This window comes from Cryptococcus neoformans, chromosome 3 (assembly GCF_000149385.1).
Source record: "Cryptococcus neoformans var. neoformans B-3501A chromosome 3, whole genome shotgun sequence".
Classification (NCBI taxonomy): domain Eukaryota; kingdom Fungi; phylum Basidiomycota; class Tremellomycetes; order Tremellales; family Cryptococcaceae; genus Cryptococcus; species Cryptococcus deneoformans.
The window spans coordinates 244146-254145 of record NC_009179.1 but is presented as its reverse complement, the minus strand read 5'-3'; the positions used below and the strand labels follow the sequence as shown (position 1 = coordinate 254145).

At 48.6% G+C, this 10000-nt stretch overlaps 5 protein-coding genes across 5 annotated transcripts in view; 2 read left to right on the top strand and 3 right to left on the bottom strand.

Annotated features, from left to right (window-relative positions):
- Positions 1-1735, bottom strand: part of CNBC0820 (hypothetical protein) — a gene marked incomplete at both ends in the record, with an annotated part of 1807 nt that extends 72 nt beyond the window's left edge. Inside the window, 8 exons of the mRNA XM_771496.1 lie at positions 1-407; positions 460-535; positions 587-887; positions 939-1028; positions 1080-1141; positions 1201-1292; positions 1348-1611; positions 1675-1735. The exon at positions 1-407 is cut by the window's left edge and continues 72 nt beyond it. Coding sequence (XP_776589.1) covers positions 1-407; positions 460-535; positions 587-887; positions 939-1028; positions 1080-1141; positions 1201-1292; positions 1348-1611; positions 1675-1735 — 1353 coding nt within the window. The remainder of the gene's footprint in view (positions 408-459; positions 536-586; positions 888-938; positions 1029-1079; positions 1142-1200; positions 1293-1347; positions 1612-1674) is intronic.
- Positions 1736-2093: 358 nt separating this feature from the next.
- CNBC0810 (hypothetical protein) lies at positions 2094-4180 on the top strand (the record flags this gene model as incomplete). Its single annotated transcript, XM_771495.1, has 7 exons — positions 2094-2591; positions 2644-2769; positions 2817-3023; positions 3083-3176; positions 3230-3360; positions 3414-3893; positions 3956-4180. 7 exons carry the CDS (start codon positions 2094-2096, stop codon positions 4178-4180), a joined length of 1761 nt encoding a protein of 586 aa, XP_776588.1.
- A 73-nt stretch (positions 4181-4253) lies between these two features.
- On the bottom strand, positions 4254-7166 carry CNBC0800 (hypothetical protein; the record flags this gene model as incomplete). Its single annotated transcript, XM_771494.1, has 8 exons — positions 4254-4694; positions 4746-5482; positions 5539-5671; positions 5764-5856; positions 5910-6483; positions 6534-6624; positions 6673-6803; positions 6859-7166. The coding sequence occupies 8 exons, from the start codon at positions 7164-7166 to the stop codon at positions 4254-4256; spliced, it is 2508 nt and encodes an 835-aa protein (XP_776587.1).
- Positions 7167-7797: 631 nt separating this feature from the next.
- CNBC0790 (hypothetical protein) lies at positions 7798-9260 on the top strand (the record flags this gene model as incomplete). The annotated part of the gene is made up of 6 exons (XM_771493.1): positions 7798-7956; positions 8018-8242; positions 8296-8387; positions 8439-8584; positions 8638-8849; positions 8901-9260. The coding sequence occupies 6 exons, from the start codon at positions 7798-7800 to the stop codon at positions 9258-9260; spliced, it is 1194 nt and encodes a 397-aa protein (XP_776586.1).
- Positions 9261-9400: 140 nt separating this feature from the next.
- CNBC0780 (hypothetical protein) overlaps positions 9401-10000 on the bottom strand; it is a gene marked incomplete at both ends in the record, with an annotated part of 1274 nt that continues 674 nt past the window's right edge. Inside the window, 2 exons of the mRNA XM_771492.1 lie at positions 9401-9882; positions 9945-10000. The exon at positions 9945-10000 is cut by the window's right edge and continues 239 nt beyond it. Coding sequence (XP_776585.1) covers positions 9401-9882; positions 9945-10000 — 538 coding nt within the window. The remainder of the gene's footprint in view (positions 9883-9944) is intronic.

The window sequence follows — 10000 nt, the reverse complement described above, 5'->3', positions numbered from 1 at the left end:
ACCCAAGCACATAGCCAATGTCAAATATGCCACCGAAGGCCCTTCCATCCAATACAACATTGACGCCAACAACGGCCCCACTGCCCTACCTAACTGTCCTCTCGACCTGAACTTGCCTAAAGCCCTCCCCCTCTGCAGCTCAGGGTATCGCTCATCACAGCATCCAGCAGCGGCAGCTGTTAACCCAGTGACGGTCGTTGCGCTGGTGTAAGCTAGGCATGTAGCAGCGACATAGAGGAGAATGTGATTGATAGTGCCGAGGGAGACAGTGTATGGGATTAGATGGAGAAGAAAGACGCCGAGAATGCAGCTGGCGATACCATCTAGAGCTACTTGGATTTCACCAGTTTTGGCCATGGATGGACGCACGTGACGAGCTTGAATCATGGTTGCCAGGATACCGATGTCTGCATATTGTTCAGAAGGAGAATACAAAGGATAGTGGTGACAGCGACTTACAACTGAGCAGTTTGCCGTTGTATGCATTGGACGCAGAGAAGATGTCATAGGTCAGGAAAGTCAATGTGAATTCTGCCTAGAATTAGTTCAGCAAGATCATTAAAGTTGGAGAGGTGAAAGCACTCACTCCAGAGAAGAACAAGAGGAAATAGCCATGGAGACCGGTCATATCTTTCAATCGTTGCACCTTCTGCTCTTTGTCTTCAAAGATGTCCTTGGGCTCGGGCACGGATGGTTGCTCGGGATTTGCATTAGATACCTCTTCGACTTTATATCCTTTCGTCTCTGGCAACTTGGCGGCTAAGAACAAGGTTTCAAGAAGTAGAAGTCCTAAGGAGATAGCGGCTGGCATCGCATAAACGTTGAATTTATCATCAGAGGTCCCAAGCGGGAGAGGTCGAGTTGCAAAGTAGGCACCTAGAGATGGTCTGGCCCGATATTAATAGTTGTAATGCGTCACTAACTCGTATGAAACTTACCCAAAAGTGAAACAGATGGAAAAGGCAATACCAACAAGGGCGAGAGATTTGGACCTGGTGGCAGATGTAGTCACATCACTGATGATTGCCCTGTGATTATATCAGCTTTTTTGAAGTGGTGGCTTCTAAACCCGTATTTACGTGCTCAGCTGTACATTGCCTTCGCTCAACCCACCTACGAGACGAGACAAGAGATATGACTCCTGCCAATCAGTCAGAATGCGCTTTTCGGGCTTGAGAATGGAGTGTCATTTGTACCCACAAAAGAGGTAGATTTGATCCAGATGCTGGCAGAGACAACATTTCCGACCATAGTGGCTATGAGAACTTTCTTTCTTCCATACTTGTCAGCCACTACAAACATGGTGAGTAGTCAGTAGTTGAGTTGCGGTCTGCTGATGGAACTTACAACGACCCAGCCAAGGACTAATGATACATTGGCAGAAACTGAAAAGGCTTCCCATCATACCTCCGAGAAGAACCACATCCCAGTTTTTGGTCCCCGCATCATCCTTACTGGACAAGGCAGCGGAAGTCGGCCGTAATGCATGGAGAGGCGCTCTAATCGAGTTGCAAAACGCAAGCGAGCGGGATATCAGCGAGTCCGGAGAGGTGTCTTTTGAGAGGTACCATTCTATCAGGCGCGGGAAGAGGGGCAGCGGGATAGTGAATGCTATAAATAGACGCGTTATTAGTGAACCGAATTATTGAAGAACTCGACCTCAAGTTGACGGACCTAGGAGATCAAGGACGAGAGCGATGAACACGGTGGTAACAATCGATTTTGGCTGTACCATCGTGGTAGTCTGGTCCCAAGTACAAGCAATAAGCTATATTTTTAGATGGAGATAGGAAAAAAGGACTTGTGGCTAAGTGGCTGAGGGAAAAGAATACTCTGAATGCCCGCGCTGTGATTTGGCAGTGATCTACCGACGAGATATATATTTATCTGATTAACTAGCAGCACCGCACTTAGCCGACAACATCACGTGACATCTGATGTGGCAATTTACTCCCACTCCTCACGCGAGAAGCACGCGAGATGCACGCGAGCTCACTCGTTTTCTATTTCCGAGTCTTATTTCGAGGACCACCGACCTTCTTTGCCCTTCTCACATTTACGTTCCTCCGTTCCTCCACCCGCCCAGCAGCTTTATGCTCCGTCCTCCCATATTTAGGACACTAAGAAGAGCAACAGCAACTATCTCCCCTCGCCAACTTTTCAACCTAGCAACTGTAGCAAAAATGTCCACTTCCACCACTTCGATCCAGGACCAAATTACCGCTCTTCAGAACCGCATCAAAGAGCTCAAGGTCTCCAAGCAGGATGCTTCCAAGGAGGTTGAGGAGATGAAGGCCCTCAAAGATCAGCTCAAGGCTGCTCAGAAGGAGGGAAGCTCCAGCACATCCAGCCTTCTCAGTTTGAAAACCCCCAAAGGTACTCTTGACCACAAGCCAGAAGCTGCTCTTTTGCGAAAGAAGATCTTCTCGACTCTTGAAGGCATCTTTCTTAAACACGATGCTAGCACAATTGATACCCCTGTATTTGAGCTCAAGGAGATCCTGGCCGGAAAATATGGTGAGGACTCCAAGTTGATCTATGACCTTGCCGACCAGGGCGGTGAGCTCTGCTCTTTGCGATATGACTTGACTGTAAGTCAAACTGCTTACGTTTATGAGCGGTACTGAATGAGAATGTTTATAGGTCCCCTTTGCTCGATATGTCGCCATGAACGGTATTTCCTCCATTCGTAGATACCACATCGGAAAAGTCTACCGAAGAGATCAGCCTGTCATGACCAAGGGTCGTATGAGAGAGTTCTACCAATGTGTTCGTAATAAAAACCCTCAACAGACCGGTAACTAATTCAAAAGTAGGATTTTGACATTGCGGGTCCTTGTGACCCCATGGTCTATGATTCTGAAGTTCTTCGAGTATTATGTGAAGCTCTTACCTCTCTCGATATTGGCGAGTACACTGTCAAGATCAATCACCGAAAAATCCTGGATGGTATTTTCCAGCTCGCCGGTGTCCCCGCAGAAAAGACCCGACCTATTTCTTCTGCTGTTGACAAGCTCGACAAGGTGCGTTGATGAACGGTGTATCGAGCGTAGTCTTCATGTCTAATCATGACGTTGCGTAGCTTCCTTGGGCGGATGTGAAGAAGGAGATGACTGTGGAGAAGGGCCTCGACGAGGCTGTTGCTGACAAGATCGGAGAATACGTTGGTTTGAAGGGTAAGTTGGTTTATTGTCTGTGTACGGTGTTTTCTCTGACCATATGGGTGTAGGTCCCGGTCTTGAGGTTCTTCAAAAACTTCAATCCGATGAAGCTTTGATGAGTATCCCTCTCGCCAAGCAAGGTCTTGCCGACATGGAAATTCTCTTCAGGTACTTGAAGGTCTACAACGTCCTCAACAAGGTGAGCTCCATATATCCAAGAGTCATGCGTCTATTAACCACAATATATCGCAGATGAGCTTTGACATGTCCCTTGCTCGAGGTCTCGACTACTACACTGGTATCATTTACGAGGCCATTCACGAATCTTCCGCTCCCCCATCACTCAAAACTATCCCCTCCGTTCCCGCTCCTTCATCTATCAGCACCAACACTCCCTCTTCTAAACCCAAGCCTTCCAAGTCCGCCGCTACCACCAATGAAGACGGTATCGACGAGTCTACCGTCGGTGTTGGATCTATCGCCGCCGGTGGTCGATATGATAACCTCGTGGGCATGTTCGCTGAGGCTACTGGTAGGAAGGCTGAGCAAGTGCCTTGTGTTGGTGTCTCAGTCGGTGTGGAGAGAGTGTACTCTATTATGGAAATGAGGAGGAGAAAGGGTGAGGAGAAGGTGAGAGGTAAAGAGACTGAAGTGTTCGTCCTTGGCTTGGGTGGTGTGGAGTTGGAGAAGAGGATGGAGTTTGCGACCATGCTTTGGGATGCTGGTATCAAGGTAAGCCCCATCCTCTCTTCCCGCGCCAAGATTTGATCATTTCGCTGAACAAACGTCAATAGACTTCCTTCTCACCTAAAGTCAACCCTAAAGCCCCTGCTCAATGGAAACAGGCTGACGACGACGCTATCCCCTATGTTGCCATCCTTGCGCCCAAGGAGCTCGCCGCCGGTACCGTCCGTATCAAGGAACAAGTCGGAAAGGACGCCGCGGGCGATGCCAAGGGTGAGGAAGTCAAGATCGAGGATGTTGTGGCGTACTTGAAGGAGAAGTTAGGCAGGGCTTAGAATGGTGATAGGATTAGACAGATTATTCCCGAGGTTTTCACTACGTTAATGCATATCTTCTGATCTGCTCATTTTATTCTCTATAAAGCCTCTGGTCTTCGCCTTCGCTTGTCTCACTGTCCATCCCGTCTTCACTTTCGTCTGTCTCTTCATCATATTCGTACTCGATCGCCACACCGCCTAGTCTATCAGATACCACACCTCGTACCCTAGCGTCTTTGCTCTCCTCCTCGCCCTCGCTTTCCGCCTCCGTCTCCGTTTCTGTCTCCGATTCAGTCTCGCTATTCAAAAACGCATCCAGATCCTGGAACTTGGAATTAATCATGGCTGTTTGACGCGCCGATCCAGCTGGTGAGCTGCCGGCGGGGGATGCTGATGCTACAGAAGCAGTATTTTGGAGAGCACGCTTAGGTATGGATGATGCTGAAGAAACGTGTAAAGGCGCATGAGGGTGTATGGGGGTTTGTGATGAGATAGCCGTGGGTGCAGGTGTCGTCATTTGGGGTTTATCGAGCTGAAACGAGACTATCAGCTTTTGCGGTGAATTGCCAACTGATCGACTTACATCTGAATCTCGCAATGACGAATCTGTAGGATCATCCGTCCATTCTGGTAGGGCCTCGTATCCCTTCAACTTTTTGCCCGCGATCCTTGAGGTGGAAGCTACCTCAAACTCCCCACGCCTACTGTTTTCCGCCACTTCTACAGCTCCCAGTTGCCTCCTACCCGAAACTGCAAATTTGACTTGTTCACGTCTAAGTACGACCCCACCTGTATCTTGTTCATGTTCCTCCTCGACGGGCGGACTGTCGGCAGTACTGCTATTGACAGGCTTCTCCGCTCGGACCCCACGCAAAAGAGCGTTTAAGAATCGCGCACGATCACGCACATCATAATCGGCATCATAGCGTGCGAGCATGAAGAGATACTGGGCCATCAAGTCCAGCTTGGGGTTTGAAGGTGCAATGACCAAAATTTTGATGGCGAGCGTGAGGATTTGGAGCTTCGCAGAGACGGATTCGTTGGCGAAACCCTTAATCGCTTTCCTAAGCACATCAGGTACCCAGAGGGCTACGCCTTCCCAGCCCAGACCCTTCTTCTCTGATTCTTCAGAAGGGTCGATTGCGGAGAATTGTCCAACAAGCCAGTAAACGCTAGCTCGAGCTTTGGGATTGTTAATAGAGTCGAGGCCTTTAGCCAAACGGGCAACGAGACGCTGAGGAGATATGGAAGAACCAAGCGCTTGGGAATGCGAAAGTATTACAGACTTCAATACGAGCACGGCCTGAGCCACAAGGGTCTCTATATATCAAATCAGGACAGTGTATCGGTGGCGCCATTTGGTCAATAAAACATACCTCTATCACTCTTGAGTAATTTCATGAGTGCACCCAGGCCTGAAGACGCCAAATCCGAATGGGTTTTGATACAGCTACCAATCGCTGTCACTGCTTCCTCCGCCACGATTTCATCTGGCAATCGGATGTAATGCTAAGAGGAAGTAAGTTACACTCAAAGACCAAGGGTTTCGCGTTACTCGCCTTGAACTCCCGCATAGATACAGTCGCGTTTTCAGGGGTTACCATCGAGCCCAGAGCCCTGAGTTTAGCTTTCTGCACAAGGGAAGAATCTTGAGAATGAAGGAAGAATGACGATTGATAAGGGATGAAAAGCCACTACGATAAAATCTCAGCAACGAAACCTTTGATCAATGTCATATTAGACTCACGGGTCTCTCGTCTACCATCTCAGCCAGAATTTCCCATGTTAAGGCCACAATTTCCTTGGCTCTATCCTCCTCACTATTCGAGCTTCCTGCTAGCCTAAGCAATGGCTTTACAAGTAAATGTTGTCCGACGATGGCATTATCAATCGGGGCGAGATACCAATATGCTTTCGCGGTTGCGAGAATTACAGCTGGGTTCCGAGAGTGGAAAAGAGGCTTAATGCAGTAGAGAAGCATAGCCAAGTCTTGGTCGACACCTTCAAATTCGTCCTCGCTCTCGTCCTGGTGCTTCTGCTGTTCCGTCATAGGTTGAGGACGTACTGCACCCACACCGACAGGCTTCTCCAACATTACTCTCGCATACCTAGAAAGGACTTCCAAGGCGACAGCTTGTCCCCATTCGTCTGCGTCAACGATGAGCCGACATATGTGCCGGAAGTAGGGATGAAGGAGGTCGAGACGTTCGGGACACATTTCTTGGAAAGCGGTGAGTGAGGCTCCGAGAGTAAGAGGTGACGGGGAGGATAGAAGGGTCTGTAGAAGTGAAATGAGAGAAGGAAGGGAGGAGTTATCCATTCTTATGGATGTCGTCAGTTGATTTCTATCGTTTTGACAGTCGGCACGTACTCGTAGACTTTGGCAAGTCCACCTGCGACTGTCTTGCGTACCCAAGGATTCCGATCATTCACAAGCTTCTTTAGTCCCAGCATGATAATACCTAGTCATGTTCAGGACTTATTCCAGGGGAGATAGTAATTGTACATACCTTGAATGACAGGGACTCTGATAGACGTTAATACTCGCAGAGACATAGACCTTATGAGCGGAGAAGGATCGGATAAGTCCTTTTGAAAGGTGTTGATAGACAGAAGCACAAGGTCGGAGTTTGTTGAAGCACTGCGGCATAATATTTAAACGTGACGCCCAGAGAGATCAAAAAACATGCACTCACAACCTGAGCAAGTAGATGTAGACTAACTTGCGGATCTCGATGCTTTGGGAGACTACGTTTTTCACGACCTGAGCGAAAAATGGCTCCATATCCCTTCCCTTGGACATCCCTGCAATGATCCTCTTCATACCTTCCAGCCTTTCTCTTTCGCTTCTGCTCTCTAGCAGCTTGGAGATTTCCTTCAGTTTCTCATCGGACGTATCAAAGTAGGTGGTGGATGATCCCGGACCAGCGATGAGGGAGAGGTCGCGTGTTGTTTCTTGGAAGTTCTCCATTATCCTCTGCGAGAGGCGGTTGAAAGTCGCCATATTGGACAGGGGACGGAGCTCTTATGGGGTGGAGTGGAATGGAGAAAGTATGAACAGAGCAACAAGATGCATAACCAAACTCAGGCGGCCTACCGGACAGCCCACCACCCAGCAGCGTCATCACGTTAGCCCGGCGAAGGCCGCAACCCAAGTCTTCTTCTTACATAATTACGTAAATAACTGAAAACACTTCAAGGCAAACGTGTCCGTCGGTGGTCCGATATTCGTCTATCTCCATCTGTTTCGGAGCAGCCACTGGTAGTGGAAAATTCTGATCTACTATGTTTACTACGTTTTCGTCTGGGCGGCTTGCCCTCTGCTATTCTCCCCTGCGATTTTTAGTTCTGCGGAACCTGATTATTTCTTACTCATGCGCAGAATCACATCTGGACATGTATGCGGCAGGCAGGCGGGCATTTTTATTACCGATAAGATCGGATGGCCGTTATCATCGGCGTGCCTCCACTTGTGACATCTGCTTCCGCTCGTATAGGTTATCGCCACCCGATGAGACATCTACATTCGCATGCTCCTTATCGCACTGGCAATGCCCTTAGCTATATATACACAGCTCTTCCGCAGAACTCCCCAATTTCCCACAAGAATCTTGAAAGTTTCTACATTCGCAACCATGGTCAACGTTTCTAACCACTTCAACTACAAACCCATTCCCGTTCCTACTTCTGCCGACCCCGCCATGTTCAAGGACTTTGGCAGGCAGGTTGAAGGGTTCGAGCCTGATAACGTCACTTCTGAGCAAATGGAGGAAATCATGGACATGCTTTATAAGGCGCGTGCTATGACGGTGTGGACTTACTATGGAATCATATGCTGACTCCTATCCTCCGTAGCACTCCATTCTTTTGTTCAAGAACCTCAAGCTCTCTCCTAAGCAGCAGTTCGAAATGACACACGCGTTCGACCCCGAAGCCAACGCCTATGGTCATGGTAACAACAAGACTGGCAATACCAAGTCGTCCATCTTGCATCCCGACTTGAAAACTATCCCTCATCAGCCTCAGGTGCAGTTGATTGGCAACGGCAAGGTCCCCATGGTCTACGAAGGCCTCGATCGTGTATGTCTGTCCGGCTTATAATGTAAATTCGAAGAGCTAATCCTTGGCTATAGCCCCAACTCAAACATCCCCATCACAGAACATTCCACAAGAGTATAATCTCTGAAGAGGACGACGCGAGTGGTGTGACCCGATTCTATCGATGGTGAGTATACTCGGGGGAGAAACTTCATTCCAAGACTGACAGCCCTACTAGGCACATTGATGCAGCTCTTTACGGCCTCTCTCCTCCTAAAGTCACCACGCTTTATGCTGTCAAAGTGCCCAAAGGACCTTATCAGATTTGTCGATACGACGACGGCACAGGTGACGAGCTTAAGGTGCCTCTTGGTGGTACAGCTTGTGAGTCTATGCTTAGAAGACTGTTTTCTTATCAGTGACTGATAGACCTATAGTCGTGAGCGGGAAGAACATGTTTGATGTCCTCCCCGACGAATTGAAGTCTCTTGCCGTTCGAACCAATGTCGAGTACGCTCCTCACCCATATGTCTGGATGTCTAAGGCCCACGCGCTTCCTACTGGTCTTGGACTTGAATCGGAAGGTCTTGAAATGCCTATGGAGGAGTTGCCAGAGTGGGAGGAGAGCAAAGTCAAGATCTTCCCAATGGTAAATTTTTAACTCGATTTGTGAGAAAACCTTATCGCTAACGAATTGCAGTGCTGGAAGAACCCTGTCACTGGTGCATTACACGTACAAGTGCACCCTTGCGGCGCTTACAAACTTCACATATCCCCTTCCGAAGGTGCTGCTCTTTATCCCGAAGGTGGGGTCATTGACGATCTTAAGGCTGTCCGTGAGATCCTCTACAAGATCCAGCGACCGGGCATCGCCCCCGGGTTGGTCTACTCCCAAGACTGGGAAGAAGGTGATTTGGTTATCTTCCATAATAGGGGGTTGCTTCACTCTGTTATGGGCGCTTTCAAGCCGGATCAGTTGAGGATGTTCCACCAATGTAATCTTGCGGCGTCGTCTGATCCCGTTGGACCGGATGCGAAAGATGTGAATGTTTATGCTTAGAAGACCGGCGGAAATTTTGGGATATTGGTAATTTGTAATAATCATTTCGTTCTCATGCGGACCGACCATGTATTTTATTTCCCTATCAAGAGTTTACCCGTAATTCATCCTTTTCTTATCAAGAATTAATCCGATGCCTGCTAGTTTACCCATAAAGGTATGACTGTATTCTCTACTTCTAGTCTAGTTACCTCATTCAGATCGAGGCCGTCTCTATCATTCCTTTCAAAAATCTTGAGGCCCCCACCATCTCGGCCAAGTACTGCAACCCATTTCCCACTCTCATCGGCACCAACACCCCTTAAATGCCGTCCGATGCCTTCCATCCATCCCTTCTCTGTCCTCCGCACATCCGCTCCATCTGTGGAAGATACTGAAAAGAGTGCCAGGGTATCTGTCTCAAACACGGGGGAGTCGCGGTTGGAAGTTATGAGAAGTAATGGTCCTCCTGGGCGTGTGGGAGGAAGAAGAATAATTTCTGAAGCGCCGGTGGGGCGAGATTCTGCTTTGTCACCTTCTGGGAGCATGCTGAATCTGTTAATGAGCTGGGAGGGTCCATCTTTTGGCAAAGTATGAATGGTGAGTTGAGATGATAGTTCATTGACCACGTAGATGTGTGTACCTAAGAGTGTTTGAAATTAGCACCTGTCCAAATTCCTCTTGTATGTATGAGGTATGACTCACCTTCGGGATGCACCACACAGTGCCTTGGTCCATCTCCATCTTCCAATCCACTAATC